The sequence below is a fragment of the Poromitra crassiceps genome, assembly GCF_964638095.1.
Source record: "Poromitra crassiceps genome assembly, chromosome: 12".
Classification (NCBI taxonomy): Eukaryota; Metazoa; Chordata; class Actinopteri; order Beryciformes; family Melamphaidae; genus Poromitra; species Poromitra crassiceps.
In genome coordinates, this window is record NC_139632.1 from 26,873,453 (window position 1) to 26,900,713 (window position 27,261).

The window sequence follows — 27,261 nt, forward strand, 5'->3', positions numbered from 1 at the left end:
TCCTTGCTTGTGTCTCTACTGCTAAATGAACACAAAGGAAAGTCTGTATATAGAAGGTTTATTGGTGGCCAGCCTCAACAAAAAGAATGTACAGCGGACATTTAGCCTCGAGTCATTTCTGTGACTCTCATCCAGAGACTCCACTGATTACAACAGCAGAACAAACTTCCTATCAGCAGCATTACAGCAGCCAGTAATAAGGAGGTCAGAGGTCACGGCAGTGATGACAGCATGGCGATGTGAGAGAGAAACAAAATACGAGCGGAGAGAAGAGACAGACGGGATTGTATTCACCGTCTTTTATCTGTAAACCATCAGAGAGACTGGACACTGGATGGATCTGAGTCCTGCAGTAAATCCTGGCGATCGCACTTCAACAACCCCCCTGCTGCCCCCCCCCCCTCAGGCTTTGGGACCATGTGACTGACAGCTCTGACATGTCTGCTGCTCAGAGAAGAGATGGTCCCCACGCAGCAACGCCTCAGTCTGCTGTTCTTTCCCCTCCTCAGCTCTCCAGCTGCTCCAGAGGTTGAAGGTCACCGCCGGCTCTGAGCTCCAAACCTCAGACCAGACCCAGCCAAGCCTGTCAGGAGGACCCAGACTGAAGGAGGCCCAACCCAAATCACATCCAAGAGTCACATGACTTCAGACCGTCAAATCACATGACACTTCACCGAAATCACAGCAGATCCCACCGTCACATCCAGCCTCAAAAACCTCAACACCACACAAACTCAACATGGCCGACCGGACTCAAACTAAAGGGTATTTTAGGCAAGAGTCGACACTGGTGGTTTTTTTACAACAGCACTTCCAGCCTGAAGGGGAAAAAAGGCTTCCTTGCGCCAATGGGACAACATCAGAACGTTCATCAGAAATATGATAGCCAATCAGAGGTAGTCTCCTCCAGGCCAAAATGGCGGATTTGCTGTGTTGCAATGGAATTATGTATTAGCTTTGCCTCTCAGCTGTCAAGGCTAGCAGCCTGTTATCTGTAATGTGAATGCAGTCTGACAACACTGACTATTCACGCCACAAGCGGTAAATGAAAAGTGAAAATAACCCTAAACCAGGTCAACTATTTTCTGATTGGTGTTGGACATGTTGCACTTACAGACTAACTTAGATGATAGTAACTTAGATCGTAACTTATATCAGAATAACAATAATAAAAATAAAGATTTATTCAGTTGACAAAGAGAAATGATGAGTAAAATTGCATATTCATGTGTCAGTCAAAGTTTAGGAATGTTTTGAATGTAAATTTTTAAATCTCACATTCCTGATATTTTCATGCTGTGAAATGAACTAACTAACTATTAAATCTGCAGTCTGCAACAATGCAGATGCTGTTTTGAAAAATGTATCTAAAAATGTATAGTGGAGCACAGGAGGCCTTTTACACAGATAAAAACAACATTTACTTCATTCATAATTAGCCGACAGCTCCAGTATCATTCTAAACTCTCATTATTCTGCTCAGAAAAAGCTGAACAGTTCAGGATTCTTTACCAGCCTCTTTAAACCCCAAATCTTTCAAAACCTATTACATAATTTGGTTTATCAGGGTAGAATACTCGATTGGTGTTTGTATTGTTGATAATATTTCAGATTTTATTATAAAATTACAAATTATTCAAGGAAAATGTGTAACTGAGACACTGCAACAGATATTTTTAACATGATGACAATTTACAAGACAAAATAAAATGGTAAATTATACTATTTTAAGTAACAAAAAAAATAGAGCTTCCTTTGCGTTAAATTGTAGTAAAAAAACGTAAATAAATATGAAATGTAACTTTTATAGCTTAGCTCATTATTCAGACATGGAGCAGCTCGGCTTGTCATGCTGGCTCTGATCCAGACTGGCTGCAGAGAGATGGAGGCAAAGCACATTTACAGCAGGTCCAAAATACAGTTTACAGATTACAAATTACATTATTCTGCAGGTCCAACCGGAACACAGCAGCCATGTTTTACTAAACGCTCCAAGCCTTCGTTCTGTTGTTGAAGTCGCACAGCAGAGACACATGGAGAAAGCGAGTGGAGGTGAAACGTGGAGAGTCAGTTGTAATGGCGGCTCGATGCTAACACTGCCTGCGAAACTGCGGTCTGTGAGACGGGACAATAAAACGGCACGACAGGGGGAGGAGAACTACAGTCAGTTTAGAATTAAATTTGTCCGCCGACCGAAACGGACTGAATCCCAAAGTCTTCGGCTCGCAGTCTGTGTCCGTCTCCTCGCTCGTCCAGTGGGACGAGGACAGAGAAGGGGGGGTGAATTAATTGATTTAAAGGATTTTTCCTGGTCTGCTCCAGTCTTTCTTTTCACACCAAAAAAAATCCACCTTAAGTCGTTTAGAGCAGTTTCTCAACCTTTTTCATATCAAGGACCCATAATTTAGTCCACATTAGACACATGTTGTCATGATGTTGTCTCTCAAACCCAAATCTGAGAATATTTTGATTTTTAGATATGATTTTGTCCAGAATTCCATGAGGTAGAGAGATAACAGAGATTAAAACAATCATTCTACAGCAGGGGTGTCCAAACATTTTTGAATGGGGACCAGATTATATCATTTGAAAATACCGGGAGGCCAGCTGCTTCTCACATCATATGCGTTATAAAAAATGAAATTATAAAAACATCACATACAATACATGAATATACTCTAAAGATTTTGTTTACGATCTGAAAAGATTAGTTCTGCCTGCATAGTTCCTACTTGGTGCTTGTCTACAAACTGTATGATAGTGCTGTCATCATTAGGTGAACGGAAAGAAATTTGAATTGAACTTGCTTGATTAACCAATACTGTGGAGGGCCACATATAGTATAGTATATACATATAGTATTAAAATCGGTCCGCGGGCCGCAATTGGCCCCCAGGCCCGGACTTTGGACATGCCTGTTCTACAGTAACAGTATTCTCTACTTTAGTAACTGAAATAACGTCGTTATTAGTTTAACCATTCATCAGATTGCTGTGGACCCCATGAAACACTCAAGGACCGCCAGACCCCATGTTGAGAACCACTTTAGATATGTTTTTTGTTGTTTTTCCGCTTGTTATGAAGAAAAGATTAAAGAATCAGCATTTTCAGGAACTCTTAAAGCAACAAAAAAATGTAGAGTTCCTAAGACAGCAGTCCAGTCTCAATCAGTTGGTCCATATCGACTCACTCGCAAATTTAAAAATGCAGGGTGGCAGAGGCAGAGTAGGGTGGGCTGCCCCTGCCATCCTGCATTTTGGAAATTCACATATGTGGTATTACCAATTTGTGCTTGTTTTTCTCAAATTCACAAACTTTCACGGATTTCATGGAGCCGTGGAAACTCTGTTCATTAAACAAAGCAGACAGTAGAGAGAAAGTAGAGACAGAGACAGTAGAGACCCTTCAGTGTTCAGTATCAGTTAAAGTCTCTCACTAAGGGGGTCTTCAACCTTTTTCAGCACAAGGACAAGGGCAAGGACAAGGAGGTTGATAAGGGTTTTCAAAGTCTCAGAATGTGGGCCTCCCCCCACACACACACACACACACACACACACACACACAATTCCTGGATGCTTATAGGATCGTGATTATGTTATTTGAATTTGACCCCAGATATTCAACAATTGAGCCAAGATAGCCTGACATACTTCAAACTACACCAAATACATAAAAAGGGCATTTATTTGTTTCTGACTCTGAGAAAGTGGGAAAAACTGTCAAATTCCCCGAAACTACTGTATCTCTGAACTATCTCTTTAACCAAATGACACACATTTAGGATATTTTATGCGATCTCCTTTGATAAGTAATGTTTTTTTCACTGCCATTCACTGAGCCTCCCCTGAAACTGAATGGAGTCCCCATGGGGAGGCCCGCCTCCCACTTTGAAAACCTCTGCCCTATACGATTAAAACAAAATAATATAGCGTGGCCCATAATATTTATAATCGAGCGCACAGCAGGATATCAGGATTGACACTTATTATTATTAGATTACATTAAAAAAGCAAGGAGTAAACAGCACGTTTCGCATCCCAGCAAGCACGGACGGACCCGGACGAATCGAGAGAGCCCAATCGGGGCCAGCTCAAGTCATATCATGACGAGTCAGATCTGGTCCAGATTAATCACTGTGTCACTATCCAACTAATTTCACTCACCACTGAAATATCCATGAGGATAACTAAATGGTTGCAATCAATCACGTATTTCTCAGCCTGGGCTATTTTTTATCCAAAATCCGAGTGATCAGCACTTGCATGTGGACACTGGACAATCTGCGCTGATTAACAAACTGTTTATTCGTGGAGGTGGGACTACGAGAAGATGAATTAAGGGGGAATCCTGCAATTGTCTCACTTGCATATCTTGTTGCCAGATTGTTTTGAAAGAGAGAAAATACACTGCGATGCGTAAACTATACATTTGAGTTGGAAGTTGCATGCTGTAGCATTGGGCTGCGTTAATGTGTTTCGGGGTTCTGCTTACACAGATTGTAGACGGTTACACTGTGATGTGCGATCCACAAAGACTTGACGTTTCTGCCATAATCCTACAGTATAGGCTATATTCGTGTCTCGTATAGCCTGTGTGTGCAGGAGCACTGGTGACACTGGTAAATTTTGAGGGAACCTTCAAAGATTCTTCCAGATTAAGGTTTGAATTAAATTAGCTTTCATTTTTATTAAAACTGTCCCGACTCCATGGATGTTATACCGGTATAAAAAGAACAAGGGGTCCATGTTTTGAAACGGTAGGCTATATTAGTCCAACGTACAGCAGAATGTTTCAGTGATCAGATAGCGTAGTGGTAGAAGGCTGGTAAGTTGTAGATCCTGAGTTCAAATCTTACTCACGGCAGTATTATATTTTTTGAAAATGTAGCATAAATTGTTAATCTGGACATAATTATAGCTTTATGTATAAAGCTGCTGAATATACACTGTGTACATAGCAGAATAACTGAACATGCCCATTCATGGTAATGGTCATATTTCGACGTCAGCTTGACATTCCCGCGTAGACGTCTAAATCATCCCCAAACTGGCTGTGATTTGGCCACGTCCTGGATGTCACTGAAAGACGTCATCACAACGTTATCATGACGTAATTTTGCTTGCTGGGATATTGCTTCATCAGATTCGTTTTGTAAATAATTTGTGTCTAAAGTAGCTTATTATTGCCTAGTAATGTTTGGAGTTTACCCAATATTATTATTTTGTGTCTAAAATAATTTTTTACATTTTTCACAAACTACTTTGACAAAAATTGGCGAACCCCTGCAGTACCTCTGCAGACCCCCTGGGGGTCCCAGAGCCCCTGTTGAAGACCACTGCACTAAGGGAAAGCAGCTCTTTAACTGGAAATGATCTGCAGCTGTGTCCATATAAGATGAAGGACTGTATGTAACTGTAAGTGAGCGGACCGGAGCGCACCAAACACCGCTCATAAACAGTATACGTATGTGTTGCAGAAAAGAGGATTTGCCATGTTTTTAGCCACAGCGCTGCACTTTCACTTCATTTAGCTTTAGCATGAGAGCAGCTAATCAGGTGTGATGCTGTCTGTCTGCATGTTGGACTCCATTAAAGCAGACCATTAGCTCTGATCACGCACAGCAACAACACAGCAAGTGTTTATGAGCCGGTAGCTGAATGTTTATCAGACGGAGAGGACGTTTTTACAAGCAGCCATCAGGCCATCAGTCCATCATTCCATCAGTCCATCAGGCCAGCATTTCATCAGACCATCAGTTCATCCGGCCATCAAGCCATCAGGCCAATTATCAGTCCATCAGGCCATCAAGCAATCAGTCCATCAAGCCATCAAGCCATCAGTCCATCAAACCATCATGCCATCATTCCATCAAGCCACCAGGCTATCAGTCCATCAAACCATCAGGCCATCAGTCCATCAAACCATCAGGCCATCAGTCCATCAAGCCACCAGGCCATCAGTCCATCAAACCATCAGGCCATCAGTCCATCAAACCATCAGGCCATCAGTCCATCAAACCATCAGGCCATCAGTCCATCAAACCACCAGGCCATCAGTCCATCAAACCATCAGGCCATCAGGCCATCTGGCCGTTTCTTCCTCAGATGACGTGCGGCCGGACTGAAACACAAAACGGTTGCATCGGTGGTGGTGCTTATTAAAGCACATGAATGCTCTGAAAAGGCTTGGAAAGAGCAGCAGCCTCTGTAAGCAGAGGGCCTTTTTCACAGCAGCCATTTTGTGTCTCAAAGGCAGGGTAAACACAGGTGCAACCAAAACATTAATGAGGGCACCAGCACTGGAACCCCAAAATGGATTGGAAGTTGAAAAGCCTCATTAATGTTTGTTGCACCTGTGTTTAACCTGCCTTTTAGACAAACAAATGGCTGCTGTGAAAAAGGTCAATAGAGGTGGTTATTGCCACTTATTTCCGGATACGATACGGTTCCGATAAGGTCCCGATTCGACTTCCGATTCGATACGATTCAATATTGATATTTCAGTTACAATACCAATTTTTCTTTGATATGAAAGAGATTCTCAAAGAACTAATGCTGTAAATTGTACAAGGAACCCTCTAACCTGCTGGATTATTAACTAGAAAGACCACAGCGGTCATTTTGACCTTTTTGAAAATGTATGTTATGTGAAAGTTATGTGCAATAACTTTGTTGAATTAAAAAATACAATGCTGCTGGTACCTGACTTTTCGTAAAAGTGTCTGTATTGTCATTTAAAATTGTTTTGATATGAATTACACAAAAGGTAAAGAAAATATAATTTTTACCTAGAAGGACCAGGCGGTCATTTTGACCTCACTGAATTTCCCAGCGTTCTTGTTTCAGCGTTTTTGTCTATATTTTCCACATTTTGGTGTTGTTTTGTCTTTTTTAAATATATCTTAACAAAATAAAGGAATAAATCTCTCAATTGGGTATTTATCATGAGCGATTATAGAGTTTGGAATCTAGTGGTCAAAATGACAACTTACGGCCATTCTAGTAGTTCTGGTCCTTGTATTAATAAAAATATCAATGTTTACAGAGGTTTACCAGATCTCGTTGCGCTGAGAACCAAACCGTGCAAGTCTAATGGCGTTAAAGCTTCAAGCATGCGCGGGAAAAGGCATTACATTAAAAGATCAATATTGGGATTTATGAATCGATATCAGTTCCTTCAAATTAACATTGATTTAATATTATATATCGATTTATTTTTTAACCCAGCACTAGTGAACAAGCAGGAGATGACAGCGGAGCAGCTAACACCAGAAGGATCTGCTTATAATCACCACACTCTGATAATTTATGGTCTTTACTGAGCCGCCAGGCCGCCGGCTACAGAGCTGCGGTACAGAGGCTGTCTGCACTGCAAAATATCTCCACCTCAACAAGTCATTTAGCCTGTTATTGACTCCTAAAATCACTACTTTCTTAAAACGAGTGAAACAATCTGCCATGGGGTGAGATCATTTAACTTGTTTCCAGTGCAAATGCAACTTCTTTCAAGAATTCTCCTTTCTTTCTTTTTCTTTCTTTCTTTCTTTCTTTCTTTCTTTCTTTCTTTCTTTCTTTCTTTCTTTCTTTCTTTCTTTCTTTCTTTCCTGAAACAAGTGAAACTGCATTGGAAACAAGTTATCCAATGTTCCCACGCCTTAAACAAAATTCAAGGACTTTTCAATCCAAATTCCCTCAAATTCCAGCACCCAGCGTGGCATAATTTGAGACACGGATCAAGCTTACTTACTGTTACAAGACTGAGAATGTTTCTAAAGGGAACTAGCAGGCTTTACAGAAGCTCACACTCAACTGTGCTGTGTTACACGTTAAGTACAAAAAAATATCAAAAGAACTTCAATTTCACCTCCGGTTTGGTCGGGCGTCCATACAGGACAATTGGCTGTGTCTGTGGATGGGAAGCCGGATTGAGGATATGTGTCCTGGTCGCTGCACTAGCACCTCCTCTGGTCGGTCTATTTCTATTCTTGAACAAAATACATAAATTCAAGCAATTTTAATGTCTAAAATGTCTATTTTCCAAAACTATCAAGACCTTGATCCCCCCCCCCCCCCCCCCCTTCAAATTCACAAACGTTCAAGGATTTCAAGGGGCCATGGGAACCCTGGTTATCTCACGCTATTCACATAATCTTTCTCTAGTTAAAAAAAAAAAAGATTTTGATATATAAGATTTAATATGAGACTTGTTAGATGGACGTTTTTACAGTGTGGGCCAATTTCAGAAAACAGTGAATCAGTTGTAGCTTTTCACTCAACTCCCTCCTCTGTGTGTGCATGCACGAGTGTGTGCGTGCGTGTGGGTGTGCATGCGCGCGCTGTGCCTGTGAGTTAGCAGCATTAGCAAGGACTTCAAAGCTAGCTGGCTCTCCTTCAGAGTGTGAGGCTTGACTCCAGAGAGAGAGAGTGTGTGTGTGTGTGTGTGTGTGTGTGTGTGTGTGTGTGTGTGTGTGTGTGTGTGTGTGTGTGTGTGTGTGTGTGTGTGTGTGTGTGTGTGTGTGTGTGTGTGTGTGTGTGTGTGTGTGTGTGTGTGTGTGCGCGTGCGTGTGTGACTCCAGAGTGTGTGAGGCTTGAATGTGGGTCAGACATTAAAATGCATGAGCACGGAGCAGAAAGCATGATGAAGTGTGCGCAGGCGTGTGTGTGTGTGTGTGTAGGGGCGTGCGTGCGCGTGCGTGTGTGTGTGTGTAGGGGCGTGCATGCGTGTGCGTGTGTGTGTGTGTGTGTGTGTGTGCGTGCGTGTGTGCGCAGAGCAGAAAGCATGATGAAGTGCTGAGACACCAGAAGACTCAGAGTAAAAATAAGCGAGAAGAGGCGAGCGAGTGGCTGACAAAAAGCCTTCACCTCCCTGCTCCTCCAGACAGACAGGCCTGTCAGTGGTTAATACTCTCAAGCCCTTAACTAACAAAGAGGCGTTCCTCCTGCCTGGCCCATCTGCAGCGCTCACATCGCTGTTGTCACACTTCTGCACGGCTCGGCAAAAAAAAGAAAAGTGTGATTTTCAGTAGTGGAGAATAGAAAGGCTTCTTATGGAAGTGACGCCGTGTTTGTCTGAAAGCATCCGGCACCGGCAAGAGTGCCAACAGGTTTCAATATCCCACAGGTCACTAAGCCCTCTTTACAGCAGGGCTTTAAGGACCCCTAAACTGACTGATAAATTAGACCACGCCACACGGACCCTCCATTTAGTAAGATTTTGTCGCAGGGTCCTCATCTGATGAGATTTTTGCATTTCAGATGTTTTATTACAGAAAGTGTATGAAACCCAACCAAAATATACATTCTGTCATTGTGTTACATAGGGATGGTATTATAGTTCAAATAAATTATTCACCTATTTGCTGGGGACCCCTCGGAACCCCCTCAAGGACCCCTGCGGGTCTACAGATCCCACTTTGAGAACCACTGCTCATTACAGTAAGGGAAGGAAAGAAACCCCCAAAAATTGCAATTTATCAGCAGAAACACACTAGGGCTGGGCGATTTGCACCAAAAATCCTATCTCTGCATTTTTTTTAGGCTGAATGATGATACATATATCTTGTTATTTTCCATGAAGTGGGCTAAATGTTCAGTTGTAAGTCAAAGCCACATGTAGGGCTGGGCGATATGGACAAAATCAAACATCACAATATTTTTTACCAAATACTTCTAACGATATTGCGACAATATTGTAGGGATGCTATTGGTGCTTTCACAAAATATTTAGTCGATGAGATTTTTGATAAATAATCATCAGTAATGTGATATAATGACTAAGTGGTAAAGGCAAACAATGGAACAGTCTGGTAAGTCCCCTTGGTGGTCCCCGGACCACACGTTGAGAACCACTGGTTTAATGAGCGTTTGGGCGGACTGTCACGGGCTGCCCCGGCGTTCTGACCTTGGCTCACGTTGGACTGAAGCTCTGCCTCAAATGAAGCAAACACTCCCCCTCGTCTCCGGGTCATTTTACTTAATGAGCCTTTGAATCTAGATTATGGATTATTAATTCCGCTTTTGTACGAGCCGCTTTTGTAGATATTATGCACCAATTTTCATCTTTAATGAGATGTTAGAGCTATTTAATGTAAGAGCGCGTCAAGCTAATCATGACAAACAAAGAGCATTTATTCCACCAATCTGAGCAGTTGGACGTCATCCCATTATCATTAGCGAGCCATTGTGCAGAGGGCAGAAATGTCATTACAAATCTCTCTCCTCTTTTTTAGACTTTCCTCATGTTTTACATATCTGTAGAAATCTCTCCTCTTCACACTTTCCTCATGTTTTAAGATATCTTTACATTATAAATCTCTCCTCTTTAGACTTTCCTCGTGTTTTAGATATCTTTACATTATAAACCTCTCCTCTTTAGACTTTCCTCATGTTTTACATATCTTTACATTATAAATCTCTCCTCTTTAGACTTTCCTCATGTTTTACATATCTTTTACATTATAAAGCTCTCCTCTTTAGACTTTCCTCATGTTTTACATATCTTTACATTATAAATCTCTCCTCTTTAGACTTTCCTCATGTTTTACATATCTTTACATTATAAATCTCTCCTCTTTAGACTTTCCTCGTGTTTTACATATCTTTACATTATAAATCTCTCCTCTTTAGACTTTCCTCATGTTTTACATATCTTTACATTATAAATCTCTCCTCTTTAGACTTTCCTCGTGTTTTACATATATCTTTACATTATAAATCTCTCCTCTTTAGACTTTCGTGTTTTACATATCTTTACATTATAAACCTCTCCTTTTTAGACTTTCCTCATGTTTTACATATCTTTACATTATAAACCTCTCCTCTTTAGACTTTCCTCATGTTTTACATATCTTTACATTATAAATCTCTCCTCTTTAGACTTTGCTAGCATTTTACATATCTTTACATTATAAATCAATCCTCTTTAGACTTTCCTCATGTTTTACATATCTTTACATTATAAATCTCTCCTCTTAGACTTTCCTCATGTTTTACATATCTTTACATTATAAATCAATCCTCTTTAGACTTTTCTCATGTTTTACATATCTGTACATTATAAATCTCTCCTCTTAGACTTTCCTTGCGTTTTAGATATCTTTACATTATAAATCAATCCTCTTTTGACTTTCCTCGTGTTTTAGATATCTTTACATTACAAATCAATCCTCTTTTGACTTTCCTCGTGTTTTAGATATCTTTACATTATAAATCAATCCTCTTTAGACTTTCCTCGTGTTTTAGATATCTTTACATTACAAATCAATCCTCTTTTGACTTTCCTCGTGTTTTAGATATCTTTACATTATAAATCAATCCTCTTTTGACTTTCCTCGTGTTTTAGATATCTTTACATTATAAATCAATCCTCTTTTGACTTTCCTCGTGTTTTAGATATCTTTACATTACAAATCAATCCTCTTTTGACTTTCCTCGTGTTTTAGATATCTTTACATTATAAATCAATCCTCTTTAGACTTTCCTCGTGTTTTAGATATCTTTACACCATTTTTAATCATCTTGAGTGAGTCCAAACATAAATCTGCGAGAGTAAAACAGAAGCTATCTGCGTGACACTAATCTCCTGTGTGATTGAATCAGATGTGCTGTGAGGCTCCTAGCTGTGGCAGCCTCTGTGGCTCACGCTCGGCTTCAATTGGATTTCCAAAATAACAAATATGCTCGTGGAAAATGTCCCGTTTCCCCGGCTAGAGGAGGAGAACGAGGCATTATTGGGACCAAAATAGAATTCTTGGAACATTAACGGAGATTTAGAGTATGGCCATCGTTCAGTTAGGCTCCAGAATGAAAACTCAACGTCTGGACAGGCTGGAGAGGGACACTGTTACGGGACAGTGTTGGGACAGTATTGAGTATTATGGGATGGATGGGACACGCAGGAACCAGTTCCGCCTGCAAAAGAAGCAGTGGAGCCATCCCATATGAGAACATAATCCACTTTAGCTGCAGTAATAGGAAACACTTTCTTGGAGCTGGTATAGATTCCAGGGTTCCCACACCTTCTTAAACATCCAATTTAAGGACTTTCCAGGCCCAATTCCCCAAATGCAAGGAGCCAACATGGCATAGTTTGAGACTCGGACCAAGGTTAATTACTGTTACAACACTGAGACTTTTTACAATGAGAACTAGCAGCTTTACCGAAGCTCACAGGCATCAAAAAGCGAGAGAGGCTTGAATGTGTTACAGTGATGGCAGACAATGTGCTATCTTGCTCTCTATATAAATTCAAGCAGCTTCAATGACCCATGTCTATTTACAGTACTAGTCAAATGTTTGGATACACTTTCTCATTTAAGTGAATGGGAAGGTGTGTTGAAACTTTTGACTGGTACCATATGTCTATTTTCAAAAACCTTCAATGATTTGATTTTTATTCCTCAAATTGACAAACTTTCAACGATCTCAAGGAACTGTGGGAACCCTGATGTCCAAATCGTTTCTTAGCTCTCGTCATTCTTGGTGCAGAACCTTTCAGGACAGGCGAACAAAAAAAGTTGGTGAGAGCAGGCGGAGGATGTTTGTGTTGAAAGTCAGCGTGTCGCATCGAGGTGGCTGCAGCGCGCAAACATGGCCGCCGGTTTAGACTGAGTTTAGACTGAATGACGGCTGTGAGGACGGATTAAACCACAGCCCATGTGCTGTCAATCACTGATGACACGGGTTTACAGCAAACACTCTCTCTCAGGTTTAGGTAAAGACAGGCGTCGCATTTGCAAATGTGACTTGTTTTGTTTGGCTTCAGTTTTCAGAGCCAATGCCGACGAAACGGTTTGGACAGAGCCGAGTCCAGGACATCCAAACCCAAGGCTGGCCGATTCGGTTGAAATCAATATCATGATAATCATAAGGATTTTCCTCCATATCGATATATATCATGATATGGTTCATGTCTGCAAAATCACGTTAAATAATCAAATGAATGTTCATCCTATTGAACCAATTCAGAAAGCAGAAATGTGTGATATGATATTACACGATATTAAAATATCTTCATATCATCACAATGTGTCCCAATATTAAAATATCTCCATATCATCAAAATGTCTCACGATATTAAAATAACTTCATATCATCACAATATGATTTTTTTTATCCCATTTTCTCCTCAATTGTACTTTGCGAATTATTCCCCCTGCTGCCCCGGTCGCTGCTCCACGCTCTGCCGATCTGGCTACTCCTCCGAGACATGAGCAGTAGCCAGCCACTTCTTACACCCGACAGCTGGAGCCTTACCGGGAGGACGTAGCACGTGGGAGGATCACGCTATTCCAACCAGTTCCCTTCCCTCTGAACAGGTGCCCCGACCGACCAGAGGAGGCGCTAGTGCAGCGACCAGGACAAATACCCTCAAACTGGCTTCCCTCCCGCAGACACGAGCCAATTGTGCCTGTATGGACGCCCGACCAAGCCGGAGGTAATGCGAGGATGCAAACCTGTGCCCCTCGCATAGGCAGGGACTTTACCGCTACACTACCCGGACGCCGCATCACAATATGATTTCACTGAAAGACAATAAACAATAATTGAATGTAATCATCGCCCAGCTCCATCCGAACCTGATCACAGCTCAATTATCACCTAATTATCACTTCTCCTGTAAATCCTCAGACCTCCGGCCACTGGTTCACACCCTCGGTGGGGTCGGGTTCGAGTGGTGAGCGGGTTGTCGAACCCGTCCGTTTCATGCCAGCAGCTTTGGCAGCAGCTTCTCCCCCCGCTTCCCGGCTTAAGGAGAGAAAATGGCATCTCGCTTGGTGCTCAGAATGAAAAACTGTACAACACCACCTAGAGGAACCCCCCCGCTGCAGCCTCCGCCATTTTGTTCTGTCTCTTAACTCCAAGGTCACCCCCTCCCCCCCACTCCTTCATCACAGACATCAAAGCTTCTTCCACACGCCTGAGAAGCCTTCAGGCGTCGTATCGGATGTGACTCTACTGTCCGTACAGACGAGATAAGACTGTTAACCTCCTAAACTCAGGTCAGTGAACACAAAACAGACAACACACACACAAAACACACAACAAACACAACACACACACACAACACCCACAACACAACACCCACACAACACACAACTCACAAAACACACACAACACACAAAACACAACAGCAGCAGCAGCCGCCAAAAAACCGTAACGCAGCAACTCACAACATGTTCAATCAAACTGGAACTACAAAATGTAAATTGACCAAATGTAGGAAAAACAAGGAAGAGATGGGAATTAAAGGATTGAAAAAAATACTTTGCACGGAATCAATTGGTTGGCTTTCTTAACAATACCCACAATAAAACTGAAGTGTTCTGAACGCAATGCCGCGATTGTGATCCCCCCCCCCCCATGACTGTCAATGTTTTGCTGTGTGTTTTGCTTTGTTTGTCTCAGCCTTCCCCAGGTACTAAGGTTTCCCTCCTTTGATTTTTCTTGTGTGCATTAGGGTCTAAGGTGTGTGTGTGTGTGGGGGGGGGGGGGGGGGGGGGGGGGTGTTACCGGGTAGTTTAGATTGTTTGTCTTGTTAAAATGTGCTCTTGCCTGATTGTGTTTTTCACTGTGCTTGGTCCTGTATAATTTTGTTCCATTTTGTTCATCGATTGCGTTCAGCTAGGTTTAGCTAGACACATCCTCTGTCAAGTCCTCTGAGACGTGCGTGTGAATTGGGGCTATACAGTATAAATAAGCAAACTTGGAACTCTGAATCTGAAGAAGCATATTTTTCCCCAGTCGCAGTGTTTTTACAGTCTAACAAATGCAAAACGCTTCTGAAATTTCTCTGCAGAAAACATTTGGATGCGAAACAAAGAAATACAGCAAACAAACAACATTGTTCTCCCAACTCCAGCTGTCAGCTCTCCTCTTGTCTCAGCGTGAGTCGTGGTCTTCAGAATGTTCTAAATGGAGTTCATTCAAAGTTGAATTGAACGAGTTAAACTGAATGAAATTCATCACCACACCTGGCTCCTGATTGGCTAGCAGCACTGGACAGCACCGGCTCCTCTACCTCAATGAGGTAAACCTGCTGAGTGGAGGTTTTCCAGTTCAAATGCTGCAAACTGGACTCTGATTGGATGGATTTCACTCGTTCTTTAGTGAGGGAGCTAATCAGGATTCAGGACCGAGTCCAGCTGTGAGGCGTGTCCTGGAGTTAGACTGAAACTGACTGGAGTAGAGACAGATGTATGGAAATGGAAAAATGGAATCGGTCAAATAAAATCTATAAATGTAATTACCTTCATCAACTTTAGTCATTATGGATAGAAACAGAGGATGTTTTTGGATAATCACTTTCATGAAGAGTGTGTGTGTGTGTGTGTGTGTGTGTGTGTGTGTGTGTGTGTGTGTGTGTGTGTGTGTGTGTGTGTGTGTGTGTGTGTGTGTGTGTGTGTGTGTGTGTGTGTGTGCGCGAGCGTGCGTGCATACATGCGTGCGTGTGTGTGTGTGTGTGTCCTGGTTTGGTAACCGATCCAACCTGATCAGCACTTGACTTACACACAAACTCAACAGGGACTCTCCTGAAAATATGACATATTAACCCTTAAGGCCGTGAGTCTATTCCTGACATTTAAACGCTGGAAGTACACTGGGGAGCACTGATCCCAGCGCACAATATGCAAGGAAGGAGATTGAAAATAACGTTAGCTCAGCAGCGGTAGCTAGCTTGATAGCTGACAGCTAGTCTCAATGCCAGACCCATGAGAGTTCTTACGCTGATACACTATGTTACTGCATACTGCAGATCTCTCTCTGGATCTGGGACACTTTCCCCCAGCCGGCTGGTTATGGGAGGGAACCGTTCACTTGACCAGTAATATGCCAGTGATGGATTCAGTCGTCTCCAATCAGTAAAGACTTTGCGATCAGGGAGGCGCAGCCCATTTTTCGAACCGCTCTCTCATCGGTGCTACGACCTGTCACTCATTCAATTTCAACCCGCCTTCAAAACCAGCAGTGGCTGTGAAGTGGCACAGACTCACTTATGTAGTATGCGGAGCGCAGCGATTCAACGTAATATTTTAGTCTGGGGAGAGACTCAAACAGACAGCTAACAACAAACTAACAACACACGTACGGTGATTTAGCGCAACACTCACCAGAAATATTCAGTGTCCAGCCAATCTGCTGCCACAATTGAGCCTTTCTGTCTCTGTTGTGATCGTTTCTCCATATGATTAGTTGCATGAAACGGAGCGCCCGACACCTTTCTGAAAAGTTCTGATATTTTCAGCTGGAAGCGCTGGGAGCCGCCGCACAAAAAGGCCGGAGCGCTCTGAAAATAGATGCTGGTTGCAGCGCACTGTAATGGCCAAAAAAATGCTTGTTGTTTGAATCAATAATCAGTCGCTCGTTGTAAATAAACATTGGAGGATTTATCAGCTATCAATCAATCAACAATCAATCAATAACTTTCACTCACAGTACTCACTCTAGATGGCCGTAGGCGCCCGCATACGCTCTCTCCTCATTGGAAACAACTGAAAAAAGATGCCTTAGGAGTAGACGCCATATGGACACACGGCCTTAAGCTCTTTCTTTATTGATGTGGTTATGTCATGCTGAAAGGGTGCAGGTTGTCATGCTGTGAGGTTGCAGGTTACAGATTGCAGCAGTGCGGCCCATTCTGGTTTCACCACAAAGAAAATCAGTACTACTTCCCCCCCACCCCAAAAAAAAATCACGTCTGGTTTCTACATCCACTAAACAAGAGCAGCGGTCCTGAACAGCTGTTGGACTGAAGCTGGTTTGGTTTGGTTTACTCAGTAGAGCTGTATCCAGTACCAATACCCTTCATTCAATACTTTTTTTTGGTGGCGTCTCGGCACACTGAACTGCCAACTCCGTCACATACACCACGCTTGACTTCACTACCACAGACTGTAGGGGTTGTAGCTGCTGCGGTCATGGGCCAATCACACGTCACATTAAATCCAAGAACGCTTGCGGTGATGAGAGCTAAAACCATACAAAGAGTATTTTTTTCCCAGATCTGTGTAGCTACAAAACACATCGAATGCAGGTATGGTTTGACTGGAGAAGTTTCCATACTTGGTCCTGGCTTACTTCTTAGTTACTCCTTACTCAGTATGTACATGAGGTTTGCTTTGGTATATTTAGGGCTGCCACTCTTTTGTAATGATAGATTTCAAGGACAAATTATTTCAAAATCCCAGGCCAATAATTCACAGAGATGTTCACATACCAGTCTCGTATAAGTCCTCTAATGCTAATTTGTTTCCAGTCATGCTTTTACATCAGAATTAATCATTAACACTTAACACAAACTCAAAGCAATCTTGCCCAGCAGTGACCCAGCGAAGCGCGGAGAGTGACACTGTACGAAGAAAGTGTATCAAGCTTGGCCCAGCAGTTTTGAGATGACGGAGCGCCCAAAGCTCAAAATCAGATTCCGGTAGGCTAAAGCACTTTCCTGACCCATGGCAACCCTGTACATTATATTTTGGTTTGTTAACTCAGCATCAGTATGTTAAATTAGGTTAGATTAAGTTAGGTTAGGTTTTTAACCCGGGATCGGCGGGCTGTCTGTCCTCCTCTCTCTCTGTAAGTCACTGCCTCATCACAGTTTCTGCTCTGACTTTCTGCAGCCTGGTTTGGGGCCATCAGGGCTCATCTGAGCTTTTTTCAACCGCTAACACAGATCGGCCAAACAGATGTGACTCAAACTGCTGAGAGTCACTCCGCTTAAACAGGGACAAGGAAATTACAGTAAGGGAGGTTTATTTCCATGCAGGCAGACAGACAAGACAGGCAGCAGACAGACAGGCAGCAGACAGACAGACAGACAGACAGGCAGGCAGACAGACAGACAGGCAGACAGACAGACAGGCAGACAGACAGACAGACAGACAGACAGACAGGCAGCAGACAGACAGACAGACAGACAGACAGACAGACAGACAGACAGACAGACACACAGACAGACAGACAGACAGACAGACAGACAGACAGACAGACAGACAGACAGACAGACAGGCAGACAGGCAGACAGAAAGACAGACAGACAGACAGACAGGCAGCAGACAGACAGACAGACAGACAGACAGACACACAGACAGACAGACAGGCAGCAGACAGACAGACAGACAGACAGACAGACAGACAGACAGACAGACAGACAGACAGCAGACCTCTGGAGCTCCAGTGGGGGATCAACCGCAAACTGACTTCATTGTTAGGCGGACAGAAATCCTCACCATTTAAATTTAAATGGTGGGACTCTCTGTACAACTACTAGCCATGAACTAAGAATGTTCCTCAATAACTCCTAATCACTGCTTAGTGACAGTGAGTAAGGAAGTTGTTGTACATGACTTACGGTGTTAATATGTTTTAGTGGTGTAAGACCCATAGAGAGCAAAGCCTATTAAGATCCTAAGTCATGTACAACAACTTCCTTCCTATCAATAAGTGGTCATTAGGAGGTTATTGAGGGTGGGGTTGTCACAATACTAGAATATCTAACTTTCATACCGATACCCATAGCCCTCTCTGTACAGGGGGTTAAAATGTGGAATTCACTGCCCACCCACATTAAACAGGATCATAGTTGGGATCATTTTAAAACCAATCTAAAGCAGTTCCTGAAGAGTAATTACCAATGTTCCCACAAATTACTGTGTCCGTGGGTGTAAACTTGATGACCTATGCTGTCAATATCCTTTGTGTATAATTGTTTTTTATGTTTTATGATTGCTTGATTGACTGACTAATTTCATGATTTTATGGTATCCTTCTTTATGTTTATTGCTAGGGGTGCTCCGATCCAGGTAAGCCACAATCCGATCCCGATTCCTGGGGTCACGATCCGATTCCAGAATCGTTCCTCGATTCCAAAGATTCTCGATTCCAGAATCTAGAATCGATTCTCAATTCCAATGATTCTGGATTCAAGAATCTAGAATCGATTCTCTACAAAGAGGGATTTCAGGATCTACTCCAGTTCACTGTGTGCTAAGAAAGCCAAATATAGCAGAATAAAGTGTATAACATTATGTAGTTTTATAATGCAATAACACACAAAGGCAAATCTAAGACAAAAAAGGTAAAATTTATTAATGCTGAACTTGAAATTCAACTTCTGCAGTATTATAGTCAGGGCCTAAAATTCATTTTACAAACTAGGGGGGAATTCCCCCCTTATGTTCTTCAGATATGGGGGGATTTATAGACTTGGGGGGCGGGGGGTCTGTAGACTTTGGGGGGAGACACTAACCCGAGTTTAACTATGCATTTTATGTCCAAGAGGTGGTGGCACCGTGGCAGTACACAAATTCCAAGTAAAAGTGCAAATACTCAACTTACTACTACTGACTGCCCCAGAGGGAATTCAAACTGCTCACACTGGCATTATTAGTGCCATGCTTTACCCACAGAACCACACAGGAGAGCCAGGAGAAGTGAATGAAGATAAAGTAGTTCTCTCATATTTCATGTGTGATTTTACCTTTCCTTTTTAATTTTGTGCTTGTTTATAATTGTTTTGCCGTATTATACATTTGGTCTTTGGTGTGCTTATTCCGGTGTACAAGCACTTTGTAACCTTGTTAAGAAAGGTGCTATTCAAATAGTTATTATTAGTCATTATTATTATCATGATGCTGATTTGGTGGAATATCTGAGTGTAACATCGTAAGACAGGCAGATACAATTGATTCTTTCCCCATAAGAAGCAATGCGGTCACACGTTTCGGTGGTCACATGTTTTGGTGGTTACACGTTTCGGTGGTCACACGTTTCGGTGGTCATATATTTTGGTGTAGCACTGCTAAAATCTGTATGAGGATAATTCATAGGAAAGATCAGAGTCAAAAGAGTCAAACGGACGCAGGTTGTCTGAGGACAGAAAGAAATATTAAATTATTATTAAATTATTAAAAGAAAAAGAAAATAAGTGACTTTATATTGCTGGTCTAAAGTCTCATGAGCACAGACTAGAGGTCAAAGTTCACCCAGCTTTCATTTAAAGCCTCCACTGAACCCACTGCTCAATTCAGATTTGAGAGAAGTGGCTTGGACTGAACTGGTTTCATTATAGTTGCTAGAAGCTATACAAAGCCGGAATGAACCGAGGGCCTACACACACACACACACACACACACACACACACACACACACACACACACACACACACACACACACACACACACACACACACACACACACACACACACACACACACACACACACGCACACACACACACACACACACACACACACACACACACGCTCTGCTGCTTCTGCACTCACACTGTATGGACATATTGATATCCACTGTGTGTCACAATCAGTTCCTTATGAGCCGCATTTATTATTATTTTTATACTCTGTGGATTCTTCGTTTCACTGAAGTAAAGGTAGAATTCTGTATTTTTATTATTTTATTTATTATTTATTTGTATTTATTTATTTATGTACCCCCCCCCCCCCCCCTCAGGACATTTAGTTGCTATGAGAAATTTAATAACGTTAACAAAAAATGATTTTCTGTTTTGGCAGGGAAGTGGAAAAGATACTGAACACATTCCTGAGAGGAGACTGCACTTGAAATAAAGAAAGAAATATACGGTATATATTTTTTATTTGAAAGTTTAGCCAAGAACTACAGTAACCCCCCCCCCCCACACACACACACACACACACACACACACACACACACACACACACACACACACACACACACACACACACACACACACACACACACACACACACACACACACACACAAATAAAACCCTGCAGGAATACTACAGTGATACCAGAGGAGAGAAAAATACCATAAAGTACAATATAAACTCCCTCAAGAGTATCACACACATTATAAGCCCCTATAGGAATATTATATGGAAGTGATAAACCATAGGTGATATACGATACCATAGATAAAGTAGAACAAGACCACTATAAACTCACTGCTGAGTACCAGAGATAGGCTACATTATAAACCCCTTAGGAATATTACAGCAAGATTATAGGAATTCCATACAGGAGATGGAAATGCCAGAAAGTACTAAACAGCTCACAATAGAATACCACAGAGACAGTGTATAGGCATGCCATAGCAGAGACATGAAGTACAATAAGACCACTATAAGCTCACTATTGAGTGCAACAAACACATTATGGTTATTTAGAATACGAGGGGATACAAACTACAAAACTCTCTTTTGAATATCGCAGAGCCATTGTAAGTCATTATAGGGAAAAATATACGAAAAAAATGCCAGAGTAGCCTACTAGGTCAATATAGCTACTAGGTCAATAAAAACTCCCATTAGAGAACCATGATAAGATTCCTGATAAGATTATAGTGACCATAGCAGAGACTATAATAAATAAGGCCACTATAAACTCAACAAACAACAAACATCAGTAAGTCCTTATGCAGGGCACAGAATTAGCACCACCAGCCAAATGCTAGTAAAATAATGCAAGTGGCTGGTAGATTTGCTTCACTCATCAACCAAAAAAACACAATTGATCTATTCACATTCACTAGCCATTTGGCAGGTGAACAAAAAAGTAAATTTTGCACCGATACTATAGATGTAAAACTACAATTTACTAACCTACAAACTCACTATTGAACACCACAGAGCCACTAAAGTCATTATAGGGAAATTATCTGAAAATTATAGTATTGCCATAGGAGAGAAAAATACCACAGGGATAAAGTCCCATTAATAGAGAACCACAGAGGGAGTAGAAGTCCTGATCGGAACTATTCCAGTGGTTTCCCTTCAGAGCAGAGAGGAGGCCAGGCTACAGAACACAGCGAAGGTTCTATGAGATAATTAGAAGGTTCTATATAGCTGCCTTCAGGATAGTTCTGAGATATTGGACTTCAACGTTTTCAGCATCCATTGAGTTAAATGGAGATGAGTGCGTTTGTTTTAGAAATCACAGACTCAAAAATCATTGTAAAAAAATTGCACCACACAGACACATGTCGACATCAGGCACTCCACATGACTAGGTCCATGGGACTAACTCAGTTTTGACCCAGAAAAGTCAGATAGAAGAAATAACCTCATAATTCCAAGGTTACTTCTGTGGACCCTCCAGTCCAGTCTTACCTTGGGTTGGAGCTGTTCCAATACACCGCATACCGGTCTGAGATCAGCTTGTCGTCCTGTGGCAGCGCGCAGACCCGGGCCAGCAGCAGCCCGGTGAGGAGGAGCAGCACGGGAACCCGCTCCATGCCGTGCCGAGCGGTGCCAATGCGCCTTCTCTCTTCAGGTCTCTCTCGCTGTCCAACTTGAAGAAGACACCGAACACATTCAAACACTCGCCTTGCTCTTTCCCAGGCTCATTCCCCGCTCACTTGAACATGTGGACAGACACAGTCAGACGTGATCAATTGGTTTAGTCTCGTTTTGATCCACGGGGCAGATCGATATTCGATATTAATCGATATTTATTCAGCTGCAGTCCATCTCTCCTGCTCTCCCGCAGTAAACTTGTCTCACAGTCACCGTTATTATTATCCATTTTACTCATGCAGCTGCATTGGTCGATATAAATGCGTTCTCCACTCACTGATTTATCACGGCTGGGTCGGTTTGTCCTTTACACGCTTTAAATCCACCCGCCGCCAGCGAGGCAAAGTGTCAAAAACTTTCATTTTCACAAAATTAGGAACCACTAATAAAATGAATCGCGACTTGCGTCCATGTGCGTCGATTTAGTCGCTTTTGGGAACTACAGGCGATTTATTCCAACATTTACGCGCAGTATAAAAGTCCTTTTGACGCACCGGGTGATTTATGAGTGATATGTCCTTTATGTAGGCCTAACAACAGAACACTGGAGAGTCTGGTCTGGAACTCTAAATACAACACCGAGTTCAAAGAACTGAAGCAAGTCCGTCTGCGCGACGTCTCCACGGGCTTCAGCTGGAGTTTGAGCTCACCGGCTGCTTCCACTCCGGTGAGGTGACCCAGAGCCGAGCCGTCCAGAACCGCTCCAACCGCCTGATTCGCCGGGTCCGTAGCCTCTTCCCTCCCTGTGCGGGCAGAAAGTTTCCCTCTGCGGGCAGAGTAGCTCCAGAGGAGAGAGGGTTGAAGTTGTTGGAGCTGCAGTCAAGGAGCGTTTGGCTGCGCTCCTCTCTCCTCCCGGTGCGTCCCGGTGGGCGGTGCTTAGCCCTTATCGAATGCATGGTGTGTGTGTGTGTGTGTGTGTGTGTGTGTGTGTGTGTGTGTGTGTGTGTGTGTGTGTGTGTGTGTGTGTGTGTGTGTGTGTGTGTGTGTGTGTGTGTGTGTGTGTGTGTGTGTGTGTGTGTGTGTGTGTGTGTGTGTGCGAGCGAGCGAGCGAGCGTGTGTGTGTGCGTGCGCGTGTTCTCCCACTCCCCCTGCACACTCTCTCAGATTGAGGAAAATTGACTACAAGGAACTTTTAACTGGTTATGAAACTAGTCTAAATATAATACTGATGCCTTCATATGACCTACATCAGCAAATGTAGTAGTCATTGTTGTTGTTGTTGTTGTTGTTGTTGTTGTTGTTGTTGTTGTTGTTGTTGTTGTTATAATAAATTGGTTACTTAGGCCTACTAATAGAGGGGACAGGACAGTTGGGCATGCATTATTATTGTTATTGTTGTTAATGGAGGCTAACCTGTTACTGGACATCTATTGCTGCTGCCGCCACCACCATCTCTCTCTCTCTGTCTCTCTCTCTCTCTCTCTCTCTCTCTCTCTCTTTCTCATGCTCTGAGGACCTGAAGGAGTCCTCCTCCCGGCCAGTGATTCAGCACTAATGAATATTGCAGCAGCGTGTTGGTGTTGGAGGTGAGGCCGGCAGAGAGATGGAGGAGAGGAGAGGAGAAGAGAGGAGGAGACAGAGGAGAGGAGAGAGAGGAGGAGGAGAGGAGGAGAAACAGAGGAGAGGAGGAGAGACAGAGGAGAGGAGGAGGAGACAGAGGAGAGGAAGGAGAGAGAGGAGGAGAGGAAAATACAGATGAAAGTTTAATTCCTGCTTTTAAAATTGGCCTGCAGATTAATGGCGCTGCGGTATTAAACTTTCAGAGGGTTCTATGCATAAATGCAGATGCCGGTGGGCGCTCAACAACCACTGACCAAAACCACAGAGAGAGAGAGAGAGAGAGAGAGAGAGAGAGGGAGAGACGGGCCGTTCCACAACAGGAAAGGTACATTAGCTCAGTCTCTCCTTGTTGAAGGGCCCTGAGGAAACATCTGGTTAATCGCCTGGTTCCTGCAGACCAGTTAACATCTGACTGAACACAGCCAGGCTCCCTCACTGCTTTAAAACACAGCCAGGGTCCTTCACTTCTCATGGTTAGAGTCGTGGCTGCAACACATTCTCATTGCAGGGCCACAAATTCTGCCATTTTGTCACGAGACTTGTCCATCACTTTATAACGCACCAAGCACCCTTTCTCGTCAGTTTTCAACGCCGCTGGACAACACCTTTACGAGACCATACCAGATGTTTAGGCACCTAAAACAGCTTGGTTAAGGGTTATAAGAAAAACATTCAATGTGACTTACGGTTGAAGTAGTAGTAGTAGTCCCCGGTCTTTACGTCCTCCATCCACCCCGACCACAACATTGGCCCATGTCTTATTTCTCCCGTGGTGTGGATTTCTGAATGGATGGCAGGAGCAGTTGCTCTGAGCGTGTAATAATGACGGTGTGGTGAGGAATCAAACCAATACAAACTAGAAGGTGAAAGTATTAGAAAAGATTTATTTACAAAAACAACGTCGCACAGAGCCCTGTGGTTCAGTTCCATCTCTTGTCCATGGGGACTGACCCCTCCTTTCTGTTCTTCACTTCCTTTTATAGACTTCCAACTGAAGTCCCACAACAAAGAGTAGCTTTATGCACTTAGCGCCCCCTACGTCTAGGAGGAGGTATTACAACAACCTCTAAATTCTCTCCACAACGGCAATGGCAATGATTACAGATGCCAATCAGCGTCGCCAGAGCCTTGTATAGAAGAGTCGCGACATCTCCATTCACTCCAATGGACCGTTTTTTACTCTCAAGAGTTCCAGGAGGTAAAGTCCTGGATTAAGCAGCACTGTCGAGTTGCAGCAAAATTGGACAGTTTGTGTTGTACTTTGAAAGGGTGTTTTTTTTGTATCAAATTGTACATTATCAGTTTTATTTTAGCATTCAAAAGTAGCGCAAGACCCCTTCCTGGCTGTTCATTGGCTAATGAGTCATGCATTTTGGTTCTCCGCTGACGCCACTCTCTCTCTCAATTGCTCTGAGCATCGCCAAATCCAGTCCTTCAGCCAATCAGCGTTGCCAAATCCAGTCCTTCAACCAATCAACGTTGGATCCAGTCAAATCCAAATCCACTCTGAAGAACGGCGAAAACGTCTTTTCCGCAGAGAAACTCCACTGGTGCACGCTCCTGTTCTTGTTTAACTAAGTGTATTTCTGCAATAACTGCACGTATAAACTCGACAAACGTTAACATTACTGCTCGTTGCTTCAAGAGCTGCAGAACCATGGGCGCAGGCGCCATTACTGTTTTGCCAGCGGCGTCCCTGATTGCCGGGTTAGGATGTCAACTACGAGGCAGCAGGTCCCTGATTGGCCCGTGGACTTTGTAATTTCTGAAAACGCCCGCCCCAGGCTGGAGGCCAGGCGGTTCTGCAGAACGAAAGAGAATGTGATTTCACATGATCTGGATGGTTTACCTACCAGGCTATGTGATGCTGTTTGTGAAGAGATTGATAAAACTCCAGCCACAGAAGACACAGCAGCCATGTTGGACAAACAGCGCCACCATTTCATAAAATCCCGTCTTTATGATCAGATGGATGATGACACATCATGTTGAAATGAGGAGAATCGAACTGCAGTCTTGTCATATATTATGCCCAGTGCAAGGGCAAGGGAAAGCGTTAGATTTGCTAGTTTCTAGCACTCAAAATCTCCCTTTTTTCTTTTAATTACCGCTGGATCAGTACATCCAAGGACATGTTTCAGCGATCCATTCAACCAGCTTTGTATCATTACAAAATCAGATATGCAAATGCAGGATGTTTAACTTCCCTCCATCTTGCCTAGACTGAGAGCGCCCCCGTTCATTCATAGAACTTCCTGGTCCAAATGATGTCATAATGATGTCATTTGAAACTGGTGTCACTACTACTATCACTATCTCTATCACTATTCATTATCATTATTGCTGTCTCTACCTTCATTCGCAGAACGTCCTGGTCCAAATGATGTCATAATGATGTCATTTGAAACTGGTGTCACTACTACTATCACTATCTCTATCACTATTCATTATCATTATTGCTGTCTCTACCTTCATTCGCAGAACGTCCTGGTCCAAATGAAATCATTATGACATAATTTGGTCCAGAGGTTCTGTGAATGAACGGGGGGCTCTCGGTCCAGGCAAGATGGAGGGAATTTAAACATTGTTCATTTGCATACAGTTTACACATAATTACATTACATTACATTACATTACGTAATTTGGCAGACACTTTTATCCAAAGCGACTTACAATAACACATTTTTGTCAGCAATAGAGGCTAGAGCAATCAACTATGCAACACAGTCTATGACAACTACAACTTCTGAAGGAATAGTGGTAAAGTTAAGTTAGTAAGTTAGTAAGTAGTTTTTTTTAAGAGAGAGAAAGAAGTTAGTTCCAGAAGGGCCCAGATGGAGCCTGAAAAGGTGAGTCTTTAGTCTTTTCCGAAAGATCGGCAGTGATTCGGCCATCCTGACCGAAGGTAGAAGCCCCTTCCACCATTGAGGTGCCAGGGACGAGAAGAGTCGCGAACGGGATGAGCGACTTTTGAGCCCCCGTAGCAGAGGAGGGGCGAGGCGTCCTGCGCTGGTGGAGGAGCGGAGGGAACGGTGAGAGATTTGGAGCCTGACCATAGATTGTAAGTACAGAGGGGCTGTCTGGTGTACTGCCCTGTAGGCCAGAACCAGTGTTTTGAGTTGTGTCGCTTCCCTTGTAAGAAACGGGCAGATTTTGCGGATGTTGTACAAGGAGAACCTACAGGAGCGTGCTGTCGCAGCAATGTAGGCAGAGCAAGACAGCTGGTGTATACTAGTGTATACTGGTGTATACAAGACATAATGTGTATACTACTGATTTTGTTAATGATACAAAGCTGGTTGAAAGTTGGCAAAGTGGCCCTTTAAGTCTCCTGCAGGCTGCTGGAGGGCTGCGCAGGTCACAGGCTGCCAACCAGACACCTTCTGACCCACCCTGCTGCTTCATGTTA

At 43.0% G+C, this 27,261-nt stretch overlaps 1 protein-coding gene across 1 annotated transcript in view; it reads right to left on the reverse strand.

The window, feature by feature from the left end:
- LOC310786122 (ephrin-A2-like) overlaps positions 1–22,231 on the reverse strand; it is a gene marked incomplete at both ends in the record, with an annotated part of 153,514 nt that extends 131,283 nt beyond the window's left edge. The window contains one exon of the mRNA XM_083647299.1: positions 22,107–22,231. Coding sequence (XP_083503425.1) covers positions 22,107–22,231 — 125 coding nt within the window. The remainder of the gene's footprint in view (positions 1–22,106) is intronic.
- Positions 22,232–27,261: the final 5,030 nt, after the last annotated feature.